This window comes from Molothrus ater, chromosome 21 (assembly GCF_012460135.2).
Source record: "Molothrus ater isolate BHLD 08-10-18 breed brown headed cowbird chromosome 21, BPBGC_Mater_1.1, whole genome shotgun sequence".
NCBI lineage: Eukaryota > Metazoa > Chordata > Aves > Passeriformes > Icteridae > Molothrus > Molothrus ater.
In genome coordinates this window covers 7,377,059-7,399,610 of record NC_050498.2, presented here as the reverse complement: position 1 = coordinate 7,399,610, position 22,552 = coordinate 7,377,059, and the positions used below count along the sequence as shown (strand labels likewise).

Below are 22,552 nucleotides of genomic sequence, written 5' to 3'. Positions count from 1 at the left end.
GAGCCGAGTTCTTTCCCCAGGAGCTGAGGGGGCAGGGAGGGGTCAGACCCTGACCCAGCCTCCACTGGCATCAGTCGTGTCCTGGTCCATGGGCACCCACTGCAGCACCCGAGGGGTCCCACACAGTGCCTGCAGGCTGGGGCTGCCGAGCACCCCAACACGGGGACCTGCACAGCCCCAACATGGGCACCAGCAGCCTCCCAGCACAGGGAGCTGCCGGGCCCCCCTGGCCAGGATGTGCTTGTGTACGGTGCTACACCCCCACCCCATCACCCCCTCACCTCCCCCTGCCCCATCAGCCCCTCGGCGGGTGCTCCCACCCGGCTCTTTGCTCCTGCACCCCTTTAATAAAGGGCTCAGCCACCCTTGGCTGCGTGGCAGTACCAGGGACGAGGGACCATCGTGCCAGGGGTGCTGCCTGCACCCCTCTGCCAGCTCCCACAGCCTGTGACCCCCTGGCCCAGGCAGAGGGAGGCCAAGAGAGACGAACATTAAAGAGCATTTATTGGTGTTGGCCACGGTTGGAGCTGCTCGGGCTCCCCCGGCCCTGGCCCAGATGTTGCTGTGGGGTGCACGGGTGGGTGGAGGGAGGGGCACCAGCTATGAAAAGTCCCAGGGGAGCGAGCCCAGCCCCCCCCACCCCGCAGCCCCCGGCCCCCTGTGTGCAAAGGGGGAGCAGCCGGGGCAGGGGGCCGGGGTTAGCACCATTTGACGTAAGGTTTCTCTCAGGGTCAGTGCCTGGGACGAGGGGGGTGCAGCGCTGCCAAGGGGGGGCATCCGAGCAGGGTGGAGGGGTGCGAGCAGGGCTAAGGGGGGGGTGACACCGGGCTGCCCTCCACAGGCACCCCTTCAGCTGCCCCAGCAGTCCCCGTGCCATGGGGGGCAGCTGTGCAGCCCCTCGCTGGCTGTGGGGTGCAATAGGGCTGAGCCCCCACCCCTGCTGGCAGGCAGAGCAGCTCCCGGGTAAGTGCACTTGGTAGCGCCTGGGCAGGGGGGGAAGAGGGAGCTGGGCTGAGGCCCCTGGCTCTGGGGGCACCCCGGGACCCCACACAACTGGCAGCCCACCCATCCGGGGCAGGATGTGCCCCCCACCCTCCCTGGGGTGAGGGGCTGAGCAGCACCCCGTGGGGCAGCTGGGGGAGTAGGGGTGTCCTGGAGAAGGGGAACAGTCCGTGGGGTCCCCTCCCCGCTCCCTGCCACCCCAGGTGCGGGGTTAGCACCCACCCCAACCCTGTGCTGCTGTGGGGTGCCCCCACCTCACCCCAATATTGCCCCAGCTCTGGGGACGCTCTCCCAGGGCCAAATCCTGCTTCCCCCATTCCCCATTCACCCTCCGCAGTTCTTGGACTGGCTCCCCCGACACCGCTGCCCCCTCTGTGTCCCCAGACACGTCCCCATCCCCACGGGGGTGGGCGAGGGGGCTCAGCGGGGCTGCGGGGTCACTTTTCCGTCAGAGAGAGCTGCAGGATGCGCTGCAGATCCTCCTCCTCCTGGCGCGTCCGGCGCTCCGCTTCCTCCTGCTCCCGCGCCGACAGCGCCATGGCCAGGCGCAGCTGCTCCGCGTAGCTGGGGAACAGCGCGCCCGGCGCCCTGCCCGCCCCCGCCGCCGGGGCCACGGGGGGACGCGGGGCTGCCGTGTGCTGGGGAGTCCTGGGGGGCAGCAGGGCCTCAGGGGGGTCCCCGTGGGGAGGGCATCCCCACACCCACTCCCCGCGGGGGGGCTGGCCAGACCTTACCAACCTGTCCCCCCGCCGGCCCTCGTGAGACATGGGGTGGGTGCCCGGCTTGCTGTTGGTCAGTGCTTCCCAAATGGTCACCTGTGGCCGGGGAAAGAGGGGTGCTTGGAGGGTGGCGCCCCAAAAAACAGCTCCCACGGCATGAATTCTGACACGCCACCTGCATTCTGATGCAGGGATGGAGAGGTGTGGGATGTGTGAGGATGGCATTGGGATGGGGTGGGCAGCGGGGTCTCTCAGGCAGGAGGAGGTGAAGGGGTGGCAGTGCCCACCTGGTCGTACTCACTGCCCGCTTCCAGCAGGCTCTGCTGGATGGCAAACTGCAGCAGGTCATCCTCATCCTCCCGCAGGGCATCCTGGTGGGTGCCCACCACGCTGTAGCCCCGCGGCACCTCAAACAGCGCCGGGTCCATCTCACACGCTCGGCATGAGGCTGTGGGGAGAGCAGAGCTGGCCTGGCTGGGCACCCGTGGGGTCTCCCTCCTACTCCACCCCGCCAGTCGTGTGTCCCTTACCCTGCTGTGACCCACCAGCTGTACCCCCAGACCCAAATGCGACCCTTTCCCATCCCACCTCACCGTGTCCCCCACATACTGAGGGAGCTGGAGCTGCTGACGCTGGAGGAGTCGCTGCTGGGTGAGGGTGCCTCGCTGCTGGGGCTGTGCCGCAGGGAGCTGACTGGCTCGTCACACCCGTTGAGGTTGCCGAAGGTTATTCGGGCGTTGAGGATATGGAAGATGGGGATTTCTGCAGAAAAAGGGAGAAAACACGAGGAGGGAAGCTGGCTGTGCCAGCCAGGTCAGCAGCAGAGCCCAGTCCATACCAATCTTGACGGGGAAGCCGGGCGGGAGGCGCAGGGTGATGAAGTCCCGCAGTTTGGCGAAGAGCGCGTTGCTTATTGCCATGAGGTCGATGATGGGGGCAACCTGCTCACACAGGGACAGCGGGTGGTCCTCACACAGCCACAGCTTCGCCTTGAACCTGCCAGGGACAGGCGTTGGACTGGGGACCCCCACCTGTCCCCCCCTCGAGCTCTGCAGCAGTGGCGGTGGGGACACAGGGAGTCCCCGCCTGCTGCTCCCCCTCTCACTTCTGTGTCTTGGTGGTGAGCTCCATGGGCCGTCCCATGTCCCGGTTGCCCAGCTCGAAGTTGGGGTTGAAGTACTCCTCAGGGGTGATGGCAGTGGGGTTGGCGTGGCTCAGTGTCTGCGTGATCAGCGTCTGCATGGGGGCACAGCCCCGTGGGGTGAGAGGGGAGGTCTGACTGCAGACAGACCCCTCCACCTCTGAGACACTCACCCCATTGTTGGGCCCCACGTGCTGCTCAGCGATGCCCAGGAAGGATTGCAGTGGGGTCTTACAGCCTGTGGGAGAGGAGGGGGTGAGGGCAGAGCTGGGGGTGCCCTGCCCGCCCAGCCCGTGCTGGCTCCACCTTTGCTCTTGCCCTTGTGCTGGTCTGAGAGGTGCTCAGTCCGTGTCCGTGTGATCAGCTCCACGTTGGAAGCGCCATAGACCTGGCCGAGGAGGGGGAATGGCAGAGGTGGGCACCTCACAGCTACAATCAAGTGGGCAGCTACAACCCCCCTGGGCAGCTCAACTCCCTGCCCCTCACCTTCGCCTCATACCCATTCACCATTTCCGTCTTCTCGCTCCTCCAGCCCAGGATCCCGGACTTGTTCCTAGGGTGACACGGGCACCATGAACTTGCTTGGACAGCCCGGGGTGCCAGCACCCTGGGGGTGGGCTCGGTGCCACCCCAGCGCACCTCTCGAAGGCGATGTTCTTGGTGTCGAGCTGGGTGGTGACGACAGGGGCCGTGAGCCGCCCCATCACCTGCTCCTCGGTGGGCTGCACAGCAGCCAGCAGCACCTCCTGGTCATGGCCGGCCAGGGCCAGCGTCTCCGAGTAGACCACCCGCCTGTCGTGGTCAATCTCCATCACCACCGCACTGCTGTCTGCAGGGAATGGGGTCAGCACAACCACGGTCCCCACGGTGCCACCCCCCAGGGAGGGGGACATGGCGGTGCCACCTCACCTTGTCCCCGAAAGACGAAGCTGCGGTTGCCCCGCTGCCAGGTCATGTGGTCGAAGCCCAGCAGTGTGGTGTCCACCCGCAGGTTCTGGCCACTCTTCCACACCTTGTAGGTGTCACTGGGGCAGATCTTGGACACCAGGGGCACTGGGGAGAGATGCCAATAGCCCAGCCAGGGATGGGGACATCTGCATCCCCAAGGGGGCTGATCTAGGTGGGGGACACACCTGGGGAACACAATGCCTTGGCAAGATGGAGGTCTGCAAGCATGGGGTATCAGGGAGCAAGGGGGCAGGTGACCCCCAACCTGGGGATGGGGATGGCTGGTGGGGCTGGGGGACTCTGCTGGGAAATTCCCGCTCCCCCCACAGCCACGCTGTGGCCCAAGCTCACCCCAGCTGGTGAACTCCCACTTCATCTCCACGTAGAAGTCCTGGGCCTGTGGAGAGCACGGTGGGGTCAGGGGCAGCCCGTGGCCGGTGCCCACAGCCCCGCTGAGGGACGTACCTTGCGCAGCTTCTCCAGCAGCACGGGGATCCCCGCCAGGCGCTTGATGGCTCTCTGGTAGTCCCGGTAGCGCAGGACCAGCTGCACCAGCTCCAGGTCACGGGTGCTCACAGCCTCCTGCAGGACTGGGGGGCAAAGGGGCAGTGCCCAGGGCCATGGCACAGCATGGCACAGCATGGCACTGCAGAGCTGGGCGCTGCACAGGAGCCACAGGCACAGAGCACCACGTGAGCAGTGCCTTGGGGAGCTTGACCATGCCTGTGCCCGTGTCCATGCCCGTGTCCATGTCCACATCTATGTCCATGCTCGTGCCCACGCCCATCTCCACGCCCGTGTCTGCATCAGGGCAGCTTGCAGGAGGGTGGAGGGCAGCAGCCACACGCTCACCTGTCCAACCGCTGCGGTTCTCCTTGCCCACGTCGGCGCCATGCTTCAGCAGCACCCTGGCACACTCCAGGTGGCCCAGCGTGGTGGCCAGGTGCAGGGGAGTGCGTCCTCGGGGGTCCAGCTGCTCGATGTCGGCCTGCCAGGAAGGAACGAGGCTCTGAGATCACTGGGGTGGCCAGACCTCGCTCTCCCACAGATGTGCAGCTCCCAGACACAGAAAGCAGCCAACATTTGACAGTATCTGGGAGAGCAGCCCCACCCCTGACCTCCCTCAAGAGAGGCACCTCAAAGCCTCTCCCTGCTGCCACTGCCAGACCCATGGGGAGGGCGTGGAGAGCACGGTGGTGGCTGCCAGCACCCAGCACACCTGGTCCCAGCCAGGCAGGGCTGCACCCACCAGGCGGGCACCAGCAGGGGCACAGCATGGCAGCGGGGGGCACAGCACGGCAGTGGGGGCACAGATGCCCCTGGCATGGCGCACGGAGCTCTGCACATCTCAGCGCAGCTGCAAGCTCCAGAAAAGCCCCCACCTCTGGGATTTGGAGGGGTTGTGCCCAGTTGCCAGGCAGCAGCTGCCGGCAGCCCCCCTCTCTCTCTGCCAGGGCCGGGCTGCGGCGGGCGCACGTGTTCCCCTGCCTGAGCCGGGGGCGGCGGCTGCGGGAGCGGAGCGGCTGCTCCGAGGATCCCCGGGGCCCTGGGGAGCCGTCGCTGGGGCTGCCGTTGTTTGTGCCAAACCCGGAGCCTGGCACCCAGCCAGCCCTGAGGAATCCCTGGTGTGCTGGCACCCCCGGCACCCACGGGCCCTGCTCCCCTGTGTGGGAAGCAGCGTCACACCCATGCCCAGCTGGGGACATGGCTCGGGGAAGGAGGGGACACCCTCTGTGCCCCCAGCACCCAGCTGGGGTAGAAGTGCCCAGAGAGGGGCACTCAGATGCTGCCAGGGCAGGAGGCAGTGGGGCAGTGCCCAAACAATTGGTTTTGGGGAGGCCACCCTCAGAAGAGCAAACCTGGGGTGCAGGAGCCAAAGGTGCCAGCTGGGGTGGGCAGCCAGAGGTGTTTGGGCACGGGCAGAGGTGGAGCATGGGCTGCCTGGTGCCCAGTCTCACCTGCAGCACATCTCTGCTTTGCTCTGGGCATGTCCTGCATTGCTGCTGCCCCCAGGGATGTTCCTGTCCCTGCCCAGGCTGTGTATTCCCATGTCCCTCATCCCCAGGGACTCACCAGGTAGGGAGACCCCCCCAGTCTGCCCCCACCACGGGAGCAAAACAGCCCCCCAGTTCCCTGGGAGCCAATGTGTCGCTCCAATGCTCTCTAGGTGACTGCTGCTTTTTAATTGCACTAATGAAACTGCTCTAATTAAGGCAATCACCCCCCAGCTGGGGGCGGGGGCAGCAGGCTCAGTGGGGCTCCCCAGCTGCAGCCCTGCCCCAGCACTGGGCAGGGTGAGGGTCCCCAGTTGGGGACATGGTGCTGGAGCCACCCCAGGGGACATGGCGTGACCCAGATTTGGCCAGCAAGAGCTCAGTCCTGAGCCCTGGTGTTGGGTTGGCTCCAGCTTGGGGACCACAGCACAGACCTCCAGGAGCTGCCCATCCTGGGGCCGTGGCGCCCAATGGGGACGAGGACAGGGGTGGCTTTGGGGTGGCAGCGGTGCAGTGCAGAGCCGCAGCTCAGCCGCTCCTCCTGTGCCAGCCGGGCACGTGGCACAGCACGTCCCTGCACTGGGGCTGTCCCCGGGCTGGAGAACCCCAGCTCCTGCTCCTGGGTAGCATCAGGGGACATGAGCCAGCGCGGGAAGATGGTGCCAGGCACTGCTGTCCCCGGGCAGCCCCGGGTCCCTGTCACGCCTGAGGGGGCAGGCTGTGGTCAGGGGTGTCCTGGCACAAGAGGCTCCATGTCACTGCCTGCCACATCCTCGTGATGTCCCTGTCAAGGGGACCCACTGACCCTTGCTCCCTTGTGGAGGCGAGTGTGGATGGGAGCCCATGGTGACAATTTGGGGGTGACAGACACAGAGCCCTTAGGAGGACATGGAGAGAATGCTCTCAGCTGCCCCAGTGCTTCCCAGCCCCAAACACCTGCACTGGGGAGGGGCAGCACATGGAGCCACTGCCCTGTGGGGGTCACCAAGGCAGAGGGAGGGCAGAGCCCTGGGCAGGGGGGCACCCAGCCTCCAGCATTGCAGACAGTACCAGCCCCAACCCCTTACCCAGGGGATGCTCTGGCAGGGATAAGGGCTGAGCCGTGTCCCTGGATGCCCTGGACAGAGCAGGGAGCCTGGGCTGGCCCTCACCTCCTTCCCCCAAGCCCTCAGCTGCCCCAGAGTCTGGCCTGCAGCACCCATGCCCCCCTCCCCTTGCACCCCTGGGGTGCACTCATGGCAGGCTTTGCTCTCACCCAGCAAATGCCAGCGGGGGCCAGGGCAGAGCCCCTGCACTTCCCAGGCTGGAGGGTTGGAGCCTCTCTGCAGGCAAGCGGGTCAGAGCCCCCCCGCAGCCCCTCCACCTCCCCACGTCTGCCGAGCCCAGCTTTGATCTCTGCCGCGCTGAGCTCCTGGGAAGGCTGACCCCAAATTAGCAGGAAAATAAAAACACTGGCCGTGGGGTGGGAGACCGGGGCGATGCTGGCGCAGCCTCCGGCTGGACCCCACAATGGAGACGGGTGTGGCGGGAGCCATCGCCTGCATCCCGGCGGGAGCTTGGCGGCACAATGACCCCCGTTCCATGCATCACCAGGGTCCATCCAGCACGGCCCTCAGTGCCTTGGGGCTTGAGGACCCGGGCCGAGGGACTGGGGATGCTCAGCACAGCTTCCCCGCAAGCCTCCCTCCAGCGCCTGCGGTTTCCTGCGTCTTCGGGGTTGGGTTTTAATTACCTGAATTGCATCGCCACGGGGGAGAGGGAGGCTGGGAACCCGCCGGGGAAGCACCCACACCCCGCTCCATCACCGGGCGGCTGGGAGGTTCCCGGGCTGAGGGACAAAGTGGGTCCTCTCACCCTGAGAAGAGCCCTTGTGAGGCTGGGGGGCTGCGCCCCGACAGCACCGGGGCCCTGGTCCCCCCCGCCCCCAGAGGGGCTCAGCCTGAGAGTGGGGAGCTGAATGCTGCACCCCCAGGGGGGTGGCAATACCCTGAGCAGCGGGGTGCGGGCCGGGGGTCTGCAGAGGCCTAGCAGGGAGCGGGGGACACGTGCGGAGGGATGCTCGGGGCTGCGTGTGCTGGAGGATGCAGGGGACCCGCGAGTGGCAGCCCCGGGGGCAGCCGGCGCACACCAGGGGTGCAGGTGGGGACACACACCACACCCCCAGAGCCCCGCCAGCGCACAGAGCGACCCCATCCTTATCACCCCCCTCATCTCCATCCTCATCCTCACCCCGGCCCCGAGCATTGCATCAGCCCGAGCGGAGCCGGGCCGGGCCGGGCCGTGCCGGGAGTGTCCCCGCGCCGCCCCACCTGCTTGGCGCTGAGCTCCCGGTCCAGGTCACGGGCGCGGTTGTGCCAGACGAGGTAATGCAGCGGGTACCTGCCCTCCGGCCCCTTCCTGCCCGAGCAAGACGCGAGCATCCTCCGTGCATGCTGGAGCGGCGCGGCGGGCGCGGCGCGGGGCGGCGCGGCGCGGGGCGGGGGGGGCGCGGGGCGGGGCGGGCCGCCACCTCCCGCCCGGTGCTTCCCCGGCCCCCCCGCACCGCCCGGCCTCATGGGACTTGTAGTTGCCCTGCCCGGCATCGCCCCCTTCTTCTTCCTCGTCTTCATCCTCCTCTTTGCTCGCCCCCCCCCCCCCCCCCGCGCACCGCTCAGCCCATCACCGCGGCTGTGATCCCGCGGGGAGGGCTGCAAAGGGGCACCCCATTAGCGATCAGCATCCTCCCCAAATTCCCCCCTTTCCCGGGCTGATTTTCCCCCTCCCAGCTGACCTCCGCTCCCCCAGCGGGGCAGCGGGCTCGATCATATGGTGGGGCAGGGGTGAAGGCGGCAGGTGGGGACCAGGTGGGGCCGTGGGGGGACCCCGATTCCCGCCCCCGCAGCACCAGGCATGGGCCCCCAGCCCCGTTTCCTTTTCCGCCTGCGTCTCTCCCGGGCGGGCGTCGCGTTTTCCGGCTGCCGCCCGAGAACAATGCAAGGCTGGGCCTCTGCGGCCGCCCCGGCCTCCGCCGGCGCCGCGCTCCCGGCCCCACTCCCCGCTGCTCCCCGCCCTCCCGTGCCGGGAACCCCCCCGGTGTTGTTCTCCGCTCAGCCGTGGCGCTGGCGGTGGTCGCTGCCCCCCGCCCCTGTCCCCGCACAGCATCCCCCATCCCCCTGCCATGCCCCATGACGTCATGAGCCACCTCCTCACAGCCGCGGTGAGGTCACCTCGCCTGTCCCACGGTGCTGGGGACACCATGCGGCCCCCCTGCCCCGCTCCCGCTGGGTCTGAGCCCCGCACTGTCTGTGGGGCCCCCATGGGGTGTCCCTTCTGGTGCAAGCACTAAAGGGTCGCAGTAGGGAGCAGACCCCAAATAGTCCCCAATCTCCTCACCCACCCCAAAATCCCCTGCTGAGCACCCTAAATAAGGGGTGTGTGGCCCGACCCCGTGTCCTGGAGGAGGGGTGTGTCCGGGAGTGGGGTGCACAGGGTCAGAGGTGGCATAGGGTAGAGGGCTGGGGCTGCCCCAGGACTGCAACTGGATCCAGAACAAGTGTCCAGGGCAGGACTGAAGCAATTTGGGGGTGCCCTGGGCTGGGACTGGGTTACACAGGACCCGGAATAGGAATGGGACCAGTGCCACCCCTCCGGGATAAACAGGACAAGGGCTGGGAGCAGGACCAGGACAGTGCTCTGGGCTGAAAAGGGGACCGGGAGTGCACCGAGGGCGGGCACTGGGGTCAGCACTGGGGGATGCCCGGGATCAGGAGCAGAGCAAGGGCAAGGCTGATGCCCAGCAGCAGATGAGGTGCCCGGGTCCTGGTCCGGGCTGTCCGGGGGACGTTTGCAGGTGCGGGTGCGGGTCGGGGGCGTTCCCGGTGGGGGTGTCGGTCTGTGCCGGTGCCCGTCCGAATTTGTGTGCGGGTCCGGGTCCGTGTGCGGGGTGGGGGCGTTCCCGGTTCGTGTCCCGGTGCGGGGCGGTGCCGGCGCCGGTGCGGGTTCGGGTGCGGCTGCGAGTGCGGGGCGGTGCCGGTGCCGGTGCGGGGCGGCCGCGGCAGCGCTGCCGGTGGCGGGGCGGGGGCGGTGCGGCCCCTCCTCCGCCGGGGCCGGGCCTGCGCCGCTTCCTGCGGAGCCGCCGGGCGCAGGGAGCAGCCGGCAGCCCCCGGCCCCGCCGCCCCGGGCCCCGCTGCCCCCGCCCCGCCGCCCGGCCCCCCCCCTCCCCTTCCCCGCCGCCGCTCCCCCGGCGGGCCCGGGGGCGCCGCCGCCGCCCCACGCTGGCGCAGAGGCCCGGGCCCGGGCCCGCCTCGCCGCTGAGGATGTCCCGGAAGGCGCCGCGGGCAGAGGTGTGCGCCGACTGCAGCGCCCCAGGTAAGGGCCTCCCCGCATCGGCACCGGCACGGCCCCGCCAGCCCCGCCGCGCCTCCGGCTGCCCCCCGGAGCCTGCCCTGCGCTCCCCCCCGCGCCACCGAGAGCCCCCCGTGCGCCCCACGGCACCCCCGGCGCGTCCCCCGCACCCCCGTCAGCCCCCGCTGGACCCCGAGGTGTTCGCGCCCGGACTGCTCCCCATGACCCCTTCTGCATCTCCTTGTACGCCCCACATCGAGACCCCTTTGCGGCTGCCTGAGCGCCCCCAGGATCGCCTGGCGATTCCTTTCTGCACCCCACTCTGCACAGCCAAGGGAACCGCACTGAGTCCCCCGCCTGCCCCCCAGGAACCCTCTGATGTGCCCCCCCCAGTGAAACGCTGTGATGAAACTCATGACCCCCTTGCTGCACCCCCTTTTAGCCTCCTGGAATGCCCTCATACGCTCGAGACGCAGCCCCGATACCCCCGCACGCCCTCCTCCCTGCGGCTCCAGCGCACCCCGGGTGCCCCCACGCCCCCCGGCACCACCCACGGCTTTCTCACCCCAGCGCGGGGGCTGCTGGCACAGCCTCGGGACGCGCCGCTCGGTGCCAGCAGCGCTGGTGACCCTGTAAATGACGGCATGATGGGGGACACCGTCCTGCAGCCCACAGCCAGCACCCACCCCAGCCGATCCGGGCTTGGCGGTGCCGGTCGGGCGAGCCGGGCGGCCGCCGCGCTGCAAGCCAGAGCCGAGCCTGGGCAAGACCATTCCCATCCCCGGCGGTGCCGGTGCCCGCAGCCCCCATGCTGGGGACGCGCCCGTGGGCGTCGCGGAGGGCTTGGCCCCCCCCAAACCCTGCCCACGGTAGGGCCGGACCCCAAACCTGCCCGTAGTCAGTGCAGGTGGCCGCACGGCAATGAATGAACGGGGCTCCGAGCCGGCCCCGGAAAGCTGCCCGCGGGCCAAGGCTGTGCCGAAATTATTCCGGCCACGTGCCAATGGCCGGATCCTGCCAGGAGAGCTGTCGGCACGCGTGGGCGAAAGGCTGCCCTGCCTCCAGGCATCCCCCGTGCCGGCGGGCAAGCGGGGGGCCAGGGGTTCCCGGGGCGGTGCCGGGGCTCCCTGCTGCGGCCAGGGGAAATGGAAAACAGTTTCTTCCAATCTCTTATCGCCTGGCAGCCATGGGAGGAAATGAGTTATAAAGTCCAGAGGCCGTTTCCTAGCGCGCTGGGAGCACCCGCTGTCGCTGCCGGGGATGCGCTGCCTGGCCCTGCATGGGGAGGTGCCCGTGGGGCGCTCCGGTCCCTCTGCCCGGCCTCCCTCGGCCCCGCGCAGGGATGCCGGCTGCCCCCAGCCCTGCCATCGCCGCTGCGGGGCCGACTGCTGGGGCTCCCGGTGTCAGCCCACATCCCGATGCAGGGATTGAGGTGCTGCGCGCTGCCTTGGACTCCAGGATCCTCCCAGGGTTTGGAGTGTCCCTGTGCGAGCACTCCGCGATCTGCTGCAGTGCCCGCCCGCATCCCACCACATCCCAGCGGTCCTAGGGCGGGAGGGGCTGTTGCCCCAGGGATACTCTGGATCCACCCGCCTGGGGGGGCCGCGGGCCGGCTCCCCCCGCACGGAGCGTCCTGTTCCCGGCGGTGGCCGTGGGCAGCGGGTGCGAAGGCACAGATGCCGCCGCACCGGCTGCCAAGGCGCTGCCATCTGCGTGCGCGGGGCTGCCAGGCTGGGGGGGCCGCTGCTCCCCCCGGCCACCCCACCCCGGCCCCGGGGCACTGCAGCATGGCAGGATGCCGTGCCCCCCAACGCGGGGTCCTCAGGGCTCTGGGGGGGTGCGTGTGGAGGGGTCCGGGACCCTGCAGGGAGGAAGGAAGTGGGGGAGGCTTGGCTGGCTGCCTGCCTTCCTCCCTCTGTGAGGTCGTGGGGCCGCTGTCCCCCCTCAGGGCCATCGGGCAGGCCAGTGAGGCCACCTCCCTGGGCCCTGTGTCCCCGGGCTTGGGGCTGCCCCCGCCGTGGGACAGTGTGGTGTTTGTGTAGGACCTACAGAAACAAGGGGAGGGGTGGGGCTGGGCACAGGGTGGCAGGACTCCCCCGTCGTGCCCGGCAGAGAGGACACCTGGGAGCCATTCAGCATCGTCACCCGGTGCCCGGCTGCATTTCCCGGGAGGGGGGAGGTGGCTGTGACCCAGCGGGGGTCCTCAAATCCTGTCCTCGTGCTGCTGTGAACAGCTGCAGCTCAACGGCCACACCACGGGGCCGGACCCCTCGTTCCCAGGACCTGTTTTTGGGGTGCAGGCGTGGGGAGCTGCTGCCTGGCCGGGAGCGGTGCCCCCGCGGGTGCCGGGGCTGGTGCCAGCGCGGGGCCAGCGCGGCTGCTCAAACGATCCTTTGTTCCCGGCGGGGACACAAAGCGCTCCAGTCCGGCTGGCCGGGGCCAGCGGCGGGGCTGGAGGGGCACGGCAGCGTGGGGGGCCGTGGCACCTGCCCCGGAGCTGGGGTGTCCTGAGGGCTGGCTGCGCTGGGGTGCTGAGGCTGCAGAGCTGCTGACCACCCTACATAGGAGCCCGTGGACTGGGGGTGCCCACCCATTGTGGGGCACACTACCCCCATCCACGACTCCCCCAAACACCCAGCCGGGGGCTGGGGGTGAGTGACCTCGCAGTGAGCCAGAGTGCCCCTGATGAGAGAGCGTGGTGGCATCATCCAGGCCACCAGCTGTCCTCCTGATGGTGGGGGGCCAAACCCTGCCCCCCTTTTGACTGGTGGTTGCTATGGGAAACCTGTGGGTTTCCCCTGGTGATGGGCTGAGCCCCTCTCCATCTCTCGGGAAATGGTTGCTGTGGCAACGCATCCCCCCTGCTGGATGGATGCATGAGGAGGGGACGGCATGGGGAGGGGACACCCGCTGATACCCCCATGCCACCCCCAGACCCTGGCTGGGCGTCGATCAACCGCGGAGTGCTCATCTGTGACGAGTGCTGCAGCGTGCACCGCAGCCTGGGCCGCCACATCTCCATCGTCAAGCACCTGCGCCACAGCCCCTGGCCCGCCACCCTGCTCCAGGTGGGTGCTGGGGACACTGCAATGTGGGGACACTCACACTGGGACCCCCCATGCCCACTGGGCCCTGCCTGTCCCCTGCAGATGGTGCACACCTTGGCGAGCAACGGGGCCAACTCCATCTGGGAGCACTCGCTGCTGGATCCAGCGCAGGTGCAGAGCGGGCGCCGGAAGGCAAACCCCCAGGACAAAGTGCAGTAAGTGCCCCCTGTGCTGTGGGGAGGGGGTCAGCTCTGGCTGGGAGCCCCCTCCTCACCCCAAAACCCACTGCCCACCCTCCAGCCCCACCAAGTCGGAGTTCATCCGTGCCAAGTACCAGATGCTGGCCTTCGTCCACAAGCTACCCTGCAGGGATGATGATGGCGTCACTGCCAAGGACCTCAGCAAGGTGGGGTGGGGGCTCAGGGACCCCCCTGTGGCAGTGGGGACAGATCCCCCCATTACCAGCTCTCTCCTCTGCAGCAATTGCACTCGAGTGTGCGGACGGGCAACCTGGAGACCTGCCTGCGCCTGCTCTCCCTGGGTGCCCAGGCCAACTTCTTCCACCCGGTGAGCTCTGGTGGGGCTCAGGGACCCCAGAGGGGGTGTGGGGCCCAGGGGGGTCCTGGGGCCTCATGCCGCATGCAGGCTGCAGGGCTGAGGCTGCCCATGCCCGCAGGAGAAGGGCACCACACCACTGCACGTGGCCGCCAAGGCTGGGCAGATCCTGCAGGCAGAGCTGCTGGTGGTCTACGGTGCCGACCCTGGGGCGCCCGATGTGAACGGCCGGACCCCCATTGACTATGCCAGGTGAGGGCAGGGAAGGGGGTCCCCCCTGCCTGCACCCCAGCTAGGGTGGGCATCACCCCTGCCGGCCCTCCCACAGGCAGGCAGCCCAGCACGAGCTGGCGGAGCGGCTGGTGGAGTGCCAGTACGAGCTGACCGACCGGCTGGCCTTCTACCTCTGCGGCAGGAAGCCGGGTGAGTGAGGGGGTCCTGGGGTGAGGGGGGTACCCTGGAGGGAGCCTGTGGCCCTGCTCACCACCCCTCTCTCTGTGCAGACCACAAGAACGGGCACTACATCATCCCACAGATGGCCGACAGGTGAGTGCCTGGCGCCCGTGGCCCCGCTGCCCTGTCCCATGTCCCCCCCAGCGTCCCCGCTGGGCTGAGGGGGGACCCTGGTCACTGGAGTGTCCCTGGGGGGGTGGGGGGTCGGCGTGCCCGCGTGTTTAACATCCGCCTTTATCCTGTTCTTCCCTCCGCTGCCTTCTCCGGAGCGCAGGGTGCGCCCAAAGTGCATGGCACAGAGGTATTGTCCGCTCGGCTCCGGGGGCCCCCCATGCTGCTGGCATGGGCCCCCCCTGCAGCCCTGGCCGCTCGGCCCAGCCCAGCACCTGGGGGGCACTCGGGGAGGGGGGTTCTGCCCGCCCCCTGCCACCTCATCCCCCTGTGCCTGCCTGCCAGCCCTGCTTGGTGAAGCCCCCAATGCCTGAGGGGGGGTCCCTGTCTTGGTGGGGTGCAGCTGGGGACTGTTCTGGTGTGAACAGGCCAGGAATAACCCCCACTTTTTGTTTTCCCCCTCCCCGCACCCCCCAGCCTGGACCTCTCTGAACTGGCCAAGGCAGCCAAGAAGAAGCTGCAGGCGGTGAGTGGGGGCCAGGGCAGGGCTGGGGGATGTCCCGCCTGCCCCTCTCATCCTGCCTGACACTGTCCCCTGTTCTGCTGCAGCTCAGCAACCGCCTCTTCGAGGAGCTGGCCATGGACGTGTACGACGAGGTGGACCGTCGAGAGAACGACGCGGGTGAGCGGGGGGTGCGGGGTGCAGCCCCCCGGGGCCGGGGCGGGCGCGGCGGCGCGGGGGAGGAGCAGCCGGCGGGGCCGCGGCTGAGCCCTGCGCTCCCCCCGATCTGGACGCGTCCGCCGGGACCGCAGGCCCCTCCTTCTTCATTCCTCTGGCCGGGAAGGTTTGCTCAGCGCGAGGGGCCGCCGCTGGGTGCCAGGGCTGGGGTGCTGCCGGAGGTGGGTGTCGGGATCCTCCAGGGATGGGGGCTCAGCCTGCAGTGGTGCCCCTGGTCTGGGGGGTGGCAGGGTGGGGGCAATCCCATTTCCGTGGCGGGGAGGGTGCCAACAGACATTTCAAACCATCTTCCCACCGGCTGGGGGGTGCTGAGCTGGTGCCTGAAAGGGTGAAGAGCATTTCTGGGGTCCTATTGGCGGGTTATAGGGGGAGCCTAGCCCTGCTGGGTGGCTGGGGGAGGCGATTCCCGTCAGCCTGGCCAGGCTCCACTCCCAACCCCAGCAGGCTGGCCCTGCGCCCGCGCCTGCGTCCTGCCGGCTCCGGGCCCTGCAGCCTGCTTGTCCGGGGGGGTCCAGCCCCTGTGTCCCCCGGGGTCTGACACCAGGTGCCTTCCTGCAGTCTGGCTGACGACGCAGAACCACAGCACGCTGGTGACAGAGCGCAGCGCCGTCCCCTTCCTCCCTGTCAACCCTGAGTACTCAGCCACGCGCAACCAGGTGAGGCCCCCTCTAGGCCACGCCACCCCCCTGTGCACTCAGACTTCTGCTCACCCCCTTTTTCCCCCTGCTGCCCCCAGGGCCGGCAAAAACTGGCCAGGTTCAACGCCAGGGAGTTTGCCACTTTGCTCATCGACATCCTCGGGGAAGCCAAGCGCCGGCAGCAAGGGAAGAGCCTGCTCAGCCCCACAGGTGAGGCACGGAGGGCAGCGAGGTGGGACTGAGTACTTCCCCCATGCCCTGTGCTCAGCACCTCCCCTGCCCTCCCCCAGACGCCCTCGACTACTCGCTGCGGAGCCAGAGTGACCTGGACGACCAGCACGACTACGACAGCGTCGCCTCTGACGAGGACACGGACCAGGAGCTGCTGCGCAACGCCTCCCGCAACAACCGCGCCAGGGTGAGCCCGGGCCCCGGCCTGGACCCCCTTCCAGATCCCCACCTCTGGGATCCTGGCACTGAGCTCCTCTCCCTGCAGAGCATGGACTCCTCCGACCTGTCAGATGGCCCCATCACGCTGCAGGAGTACCTGGAGGTGAAGAAGGCTCTGGCAGCCTCTGAGGCCAAGGTGCAGCAGCTGATGAAGGTGAACAACAGCCTGAGCGATGAGCTGCGCCGGCTGCAGCGCGAGGTGGGTGTGGGGTCAGCAGGATTCCCCTCCTCAGCGTACCCCCCTCTCCTCGCTGATGCCTTCCCCCTTCTCCTGGCTGCAGATCCACAAGTTGCAGGCAGAGAACACTCAGATCCGGCAGCAGACTGGTCCTGCACATCCAACCCCGGCCCCCAGCGAGCGGCCAGAGCACGGGCACCCCCCGGGCACGGCCCCCCCACACCGCCGGGACCGCCAGGCCTTCTCCATGTACGAGCCGGGCTCGGCGCTGAAACCCTTCGGGCAGCCCGTGGAGGAGCTGGTGACCCGGCTGCAGCCCTTCAGCCCCGGCGTGAGTGTGCTGGGCTGGGTGGGAGGGTTTTGGGGTGCAGCAGTCCCCCCAGCCCCACAGGGTGCTGGGTCCCGTCGCCGCGGGGCCGTAACCTTTCGTGTGTCGCCAGGAGGTGGAGGACGAGGCTCTGTACTCCATGCACATCCCGGCCAGCGTGTACCGGGTAAGGGGGCCGCAGCGGGGGCGGCTCCTGCATGGGACGTGGTGGCTGTCGCCTGCCCAGGATGTGGCCTTTGGGATGTCCTGTCCCCCCGCCGCCCTGCACCCCCCTGGGTCAGGCCGAGGACCTCCCCAAGGGATGGCAGCTGCGGAATGTTCCTGCATGCAGGGTGGCGGTGTCCCCTGTGCTCGTCCTTCCCTGCACGTCACCGGGGTCGGCTCCACACCCTTCTGCACCCTCTTCAGCATGGGCTTCCCCTCTTTTCCCCCCTCCAGATCCGGAAAGGTCCATCTGCCTCCTCGGTGCCCTTCCCTCCATCCTCCCCACTGCTCTCCTGCCCACCTGATGGTGCCCGACACATGGTGACGTATCAGGGAGGGGGAACAACCCTTGGGGTGGGGAGGCTCCCAGCCCTGTGTGTGGGGATGGGGCTGGGCAGGGCTTGACATTGCTCCTCTCCTCTCCAGAGCAAGCTGGACCGGCATGGCAGCGGCACTGACAGTGACTACGACAACACACAGGCCGGTGAGGTTCTGATCAGGTGAGTGGTGGGGCTGGGGGCTGCACCAGGGTACGTGGGGACACAGGGACACGGGGCTGATACTGACCCAGGGCGGTTGGTTGGTCCCTGCAGCATGGAGGGGAAGCGGTATGTGGAGCTGAGCAAGGATGAGGATTTCCCCCACGAGCTGGACCCGCTGGACGGGGAGCTGGACCCTGGCCTGCCCAGCACAGAGGATGTCATCCTCAAAACTGAGCAGGTCACCAAGAACATCCAGGAGCTGCTGCGGGCAGCACAAGAGTCCAAACATGATAGGTAGGACTGGGGCACAGCCTCAGGGTCCTTCTGGACACCCAGAGCAGGGGTGGGGCCATGCTTTGTCACCCCCCATGGTCGGGAGCTGCTGTCCTCCATGTTGCTCACCCTTTGTCCTTGTCCCCAGCTTCGTGCCCTGCTCAGAGAAGATCCACTCGGCTGTGACAGAGATGGCATCACTCTTCCCTAAGGTAGGAGGAGCTGTGTGTCCCTGGGATGGTTGTGGTCCCCACCAGACACTGTCAGCCCCCTGAGCATAGGATCTGACGCTGGTCCTGTGCTCTGCCACAGAAACCAGCACTGGAGACGGTGCGGAGCTCCCTGCGGCTGCTCAATGCCAGCGCCTACCGGCTGCAGAGCGAGTGCCGCAAGACTGTGCCCCCCGAGCCCGGCGCCACCGTGGACTACCAGCTCCTGACCCAGCAGGTCATCCAGTGTGCCTACGACATCGCCAAGGCCGCCAAGCAGCTGGTCACCATCACCACTCGTGAGAAGAAGCAGTGAGCGCCAGCCCAAGTCCGCCCCATATCCCCAGGCCCCTTCACTCTCCATGTCTCCCTTCCCTCCGGCAGCAGCCGGCACCTGGGGCGAGCATGGCTGCAAGTGGCCTTTTTGGGGAGCCGAGGTGCGGGGTTCCTCGTGCCCCCTGTGCCATCAAGGAGCTGGTGCTCAGCCTGCGGGGTAGGTGCCTGCATCCCCCTGTACAGCCCCCTGCCCACCCCTAACTTATCCTGTACATAGCCTCTGTAGCTGTCCGTGGCGGCGGTGGCCTTGTACCCCCACTCCCCACAAAACCCCTCTCTGGGTGGCCGGTACCCCCGAGGCCACCCACGGCATTACACTGGACTGGGGCGCCCGCGGGCCCCCCCTCCCCGGGCGTCCCAAACCCCTCCCCGGGCGTCCTGCCCCGTGCCGGGGCCGCACTCCCCACTGTAAGATGTGTCCTTGTACATTTGTATCAATAAAGGTGTGAGCATTGCACGGGCGCCCGGCCCCGGCTCCTGCGCCCGTGGAGGGTCCGTGGCTGCGGGGGCTTCAACCCCTGCGGCGCCAGGCAGGGCTTGGCCACGTGTCCCTCCCGTTTCACCCAGTCCCCTTGGCCCTGCTGGCGGCCGCTCACGCCATCCCCGGCACAGCCCTGCTGTTTGCCCAGCCCCGGGGCTGGGCTTCCCCAGCACGGCCCCGCCATCGCTCTGCGAGCCGCCGACCATCGGGGCTGCCGGCTGAGGCTCCTGCCGCCTCCATGCTGTCCCCGGAGGGTTTGGTGGCCGCAGCCGCCGTGCTCATGGGGCTGGCCCTCCTAGCTTGGTGCCTTTGGGCAGGGAGGCTGGAGGTGCCTGGAGACGTGGGAGAGGAGGACGAGGAGGAGAAAGAGGAGGAGGACGAGGAGGAGGAGGAGGGGATCCCCTTCATGGCCGAGGAGGGCTCAGGGCACTGCCGGCTGCTGTGCAAGCCCTCGGCTCTGGCCCAGCACCTGGTGCGGAGCCTGGGGCGGTCGGCGGCGCTGCGGGGGGGACGCTGGCCGTGGTCGTGCTGGCCCCGGCTCCAGATGCTGTGGCAGCTCCTGCAGCCACCTGAGCCGGAGCCGGTGGTGGCCCGTGAGCTCCTGCAGCTGTCCGACGCTGGGCTGGTAGCCCTGGACTGGTTGGTGGGGCCGTGGGGGGCTGCGGGTGGCGGCGGGGGGGTCTCCAGCCCGGTGCTGCTGCTCATTCCCAACGCTGCCGGGAAGGTGACGGGGGGGCTGCTGCAGCTGGGGCTGCGGGCGCTGGAGCGGGGCTTCATCCCCGTCATCTTCAACCGCCGGGGCCACAATGGCTGCCCCCTGACCACCCCCCGGCTCCAGCCCTTCGGGGATCCCGGGGACCTGCGGGAGGCTGTGACCTACCTGCGGTGCCGGCACCCCTCTGCCTCTCTGCTGGCCGTCAGCGAGGGCTCGGGCTCGGGGCTGCTGCTCGCCTACCTGGGCGAGAGCGGCTCCTCCAGCCGCCTGGCCGCCGCCGCCTGCCTCTCCCCCATCTTCCGTGGCCGGGACTGGTTTGAGGCCAGGATGCCCTGGCTTTACGAGTGGCCGCTGCTCCTCCACCTCAAGCAGGGATTGAGCAGGTCAGTGCAGTCCCTTGGGCTTGGGGAGGTGGATGGGGGTACCCCGGGAACCCCTCTGTCATCCCTGAGGGTATGCATGGGGTGGGTGCTGCTGCCGACACCAGGAGCCCCAGTGCAGGGGCAGAGGTGCTGAGGGCAGCAAAATGTGCTGGTTAATGAACACCAGCCTGGAGCTGGCTGCCATGGGGCCAGATGGGCCACCACGTGTGTCCCCAGCCTGGCTGGGGCAGCTGTATCGTCTTGGGGTTTCTGAGCTGGGAGATCTGGGGCAGGGTCTCACAACTCTTGCTGGGAGGAGTTGGTGAAGCCCCCGTTTGGTTTTGGACCCTGAGGGGTGAGTGGGGCTGGCCCCTCTCCCTGCACTGCCCCTTGTCCCCAGCACCTGACCCTCCTGTTGGATCTGAGGGGGGCTGTCATGCCAGCCCAGGGCTGGGCTGGGGGCTGTGACTGCTGCTGTCCCTTCCCAAGGGGTCTGGGTTCCCTATTGCCCAACACAGCCAAGCTCGAGTGGACCAAGCACTGGCTGAGACAGGAGACAAACTGCCCGGGGCCAAGGCCTTGAGCAAGTGGGCACTTCCCTGGGGGGTGCTGAGAGATTGTGGGGATAAAGGGACCCTGCAGGTAGCCAGATGGGAGCAAAAAAAAACGCAGGTAAACTCCAAAACATAGGAACAAACAGGTGACAGGTGAAGCTGCAGGAAATCTCAGATGGGTGCAGCAAGGAACAGTGTTTACTGCAGGGATGGGGCGCTGGGGGTGGGCAGCAGGGAATCTCCCCCTCCCTATTTCCCGGTTCCCACTGCAAATGCTGCTGTCACGGTAATGAAGCAGGAGCGCCGGCCGTCTCCCGTTGTCATGGCACCCGGGCTGTGCTGTGGGGACCCTCCAGGATCCCTGGCAAGGGGCTGGGATGGGCCTCCTAAGCCACTCTGGGGTTGGGGCAGTCGAGGTCACCCCTATTCCTCTGCGTGCAGGGCCCGGAGGGCCCTGTCGAGCAGCCCATGGGCGCACAAGCTGGGGGCACCCCTATGGCAACATCCCTGTAGCCACCAGCTCCAAGTGACACCCCTATGACCCTCCACCCCCACAGCAGCACGCCCCAGCTGCTGCCAACATTCTCTGTGGCCCCCATCCCAGCATCCCCATTGCCCCCAGCCCATGGCAACACCCCTGCACCTCCAAGCCCACGGCGGCCACCCCATCCCTGCAGGTACGCGGGGGCCCTGGCCGAGGTGGTGGACACGGACAGGCTCCTGGGCAGTCACTCGCTGCGGGAGCTGGAGGAAACCCTCTTCTGCCGGACTCGGAGCCGCCCCACCAGCTGGGAGAGCTACTGGGAGCGCAACGAGCCCCTGCGCGACGCGGACGAGGCGGCGGTGCCAGTGCTGTGCCTCTGCAGCGCCGATGACCCCGTGCGCGGCGCCCCGGCCCGCAGCCTGCCCCGGCAGCTCTTCCGCAGCAGCCCCTACTTCTTCCTGCTGCTGACCCCGCACGGGGGGCACTGCGCCTTCCCCCGCCGGGGGCCGGGGCGCTGCTGGGCCCACGAGGCCGTGCTGGAATATTTCAGGGCCATGGCCGAGTTCCTGCGGACGGAGGAGAGGAGGAAGGGGCTGCCGCGGCCCCGCAGGTGGGGGGGTCCCCCGGTCGAGCCCCCCGTGTTCACCTGGCAGAGGTCCTACACGCGGTAGCCGCCCCTGGGGCAGGGTCTCACAAAGGCAGGCAGACACTCCGTGTACTAAAATTACTTTATTACAGTTGATTTTTTTTTTTAACATTTCCTTTGCTATGATACAAAGGATACTTACAAACAAAATATTACATATGACCTTATTTTTTTTTCTCTTCTCTTATTTTCTGACAACTTGGTAACAGCTTTAAATGCACAATCTATACAATTAATACAGGTTATATATGAGCTATAATGTATGTTGAACCAGAAGAATACCAGAATACTGACAATATACTGTACATTAAGCCTTACCAGTTAGTGCTCGTGGCATTTTCTACAAGAAGGAAAACGCACACCTGTAGATTCACTCATACCAGCTGGTGCTACCAGACACGGAAGCAAGAAGGAGTTTAATTCCCCTGGTTAAATCCTTCGTGGCCCATCACCGTGGTGCTGAGCCTGGAAACCTCAGACCAGTGTTCATAGTAAAACAGCAGATATGTGTGTGTTTTTTTCTATCTAATGCTCTGTGGCACAGCACGGCGCCGGCCGGGCTTGGCCATACCTGGATGATGCCCCAGAGCAAACGGCCATGGCGCTAGGGCCGGGTGCTGGGTGAGCTCTTGCTGGGGAGCTGGACCTCCTTGGGGAGGGGGAGAGGAAGAAGAGGAAGAGGAGGAGGAGGAGGAGAGGAAAAGCAGCAACAGTTTTGCTGTCATCAGCAGGCAGCTCTTGGGTTTGTGCACATGAGCGGGCGGTCGCCGAGGGGGAAGAGCAAGCCCAAGGCATGGGCGCTCCCGGCACGGCTCCGAGCCCGGCCGCACACGGAGCTCGTGCCCGGCAAACCCTCCACGGGGTCAGGCAGCAGCTGCCCTGTGGTCACCTCCTCACCACGAAAGGTTTGCTTTTGTTTTGCAGCCAAAGCCAGAGGTGTGTGGCTACAGGTGTGCACTTCCCCTCCTCCCGCCGGGGTCTACATCGCACTGATAAGGTTACATTTTTGTTTTTTATTTAAATTTTTTTTTTTCCTTTTTAAAGCAACCAGCAAGTGAAGCATTTTTTTAGTTGACTGGCAAAAAGACCTGGCATTTGCACAAAAGCTGCAAATGGAAAAGAGCCATCCCCTCCTCCCACCCGCTGCATCCCAGCCCAGAAAAATCCTAAACTGTTGGCG

The 22,552-nt window shown here is 67.4% G+C and overlaps 3 protein-coding genes across 9 annotated transcripts; 2 read left to right on the top strand and 1 right to left on the bottom strand.

The window, feature by feature from the left end:
- Positions 1–487: 487 nt before the first annotated feature.
- On the bottom strand, positions 488–8,401 carry ANKRD13B (ankyrin repeat domain 13B). Of its 4 annotated transcripts, none has more exons than XM_054517018.1 (15): positions 8,114–8,401; positions 4,663–4,798; positions 4,276–4,400; positions 4,162–4,207; positions 3,772–3,915; positions 3,502–3,691; positions 3,349–3,415; positions 3,169–3,250; positions 3,036–3,100; positions 2,827–2,957; positions 2,560–2,717; positions 2,331–2,483; positions 2,009–2,169; positions 1,737–1,817; positions 488–1,650 (listed from the first exon to the last, which is right to left on the bottom strand). In XM_054517018.1, exons 1-15 carry the CDS (start codon positions 8,384–8,386, stop codon positions 1,423–1,425), a joined length of 2,040 nt encoding a protein of 679 aa, XP_054372993.1. In that variant the 5' UTR covers positions 8,387–8,401; the 3' UTR covers positions 488–1,422. The 4 variants fall into 4 exon arrangements, with proteins under 4 accessions (XP_054372993.1, XP_036251032.1, XP_036251033.1 ...); XM_036395139.2 differs by having other exon boundaries at positions 1,732–1,817; positions 8,114–8,255; XM_036395140.2 differs by having other exon boundaries at positions 1,741–1,817; positions 8,114–8,255.
- Positions 8,402–9,940: 1,539 nt separating this feature from the next.
- GIT1 (GIT ArfGAP 1) lies at positions 9,941–18,587 on the top strand. 4 transcript variants are annotated; one of them, XM_036395266.2, is made up of 22 exons: positions 9,943–10,151; positions 13,062–13,195; positions 13,277–13,389; positions 13,475–13,580; positions 13,655–13,741; positions 13,851–13,981; positions 14,058–14,152; positions 14,233–14,275; positions 14,457–14,483; positions 14,771–14,819; positions 14,903–14,975; positions 15,591–15,688; positions 15,769–15,880; positions 15,961–16,088; positions 16,167–16,319; positions 16,402–16,629; positions 16,739–16,792; positions 17,065–17,151; positions 17,257–17,330; positions 17,424–17,606; positions 17,734–17,797; positions 17,898–18,587. In XM_036395266.2, exons 1-22 carry the CDS (start codon positions 10,100–10,102, stop codon positions 18,108–18,110), a joined length of 2,304 nt encoding a protein of 767 aa, XP_036251159.1. In that variant the 5' UTR covers positions 9,943–10,099; the 3' UTR covers positions 18,111–18,587. The 4 variants fall into 4 exon arrangements, with proteins under 4 accessions (XP_036251162.1, XP_036251160.1, XP_036251161.1 ...); XM_036395267.2 differs by lacking the exon at positions 14,457–14,483 and having other exon boundaries at positions 9,942–10,151; XM_036395268.2 differs by lacking the exon at positions 16,739–16,792 and having other exon boundaries at positions 9,942–10,151.
- A 211-nt stretch (positions 18,588–18,798) lies between these two features.
- ABHD15 (abhydrolase domain containing 15) lies at positions 18,799–21,689 on the top strand. Its single transcript, XM_036395343.1, has 2 exons — positions 18,799–19,709; positions 20,920–21,689. Exons 1-2 carry the CDS (start codon positions 18,850–18,852, stop codon positions 21,395–21,397), a joined length of 1,338 nt encoding a protein of 445 aa, XP_036251236.1. The 5' UTR covers positions 18,799–18,849; the 3' UTR covers positions 21,398–21,689.
- Positions 21,690–22,552: the final 863 nt, after the last annotated feature.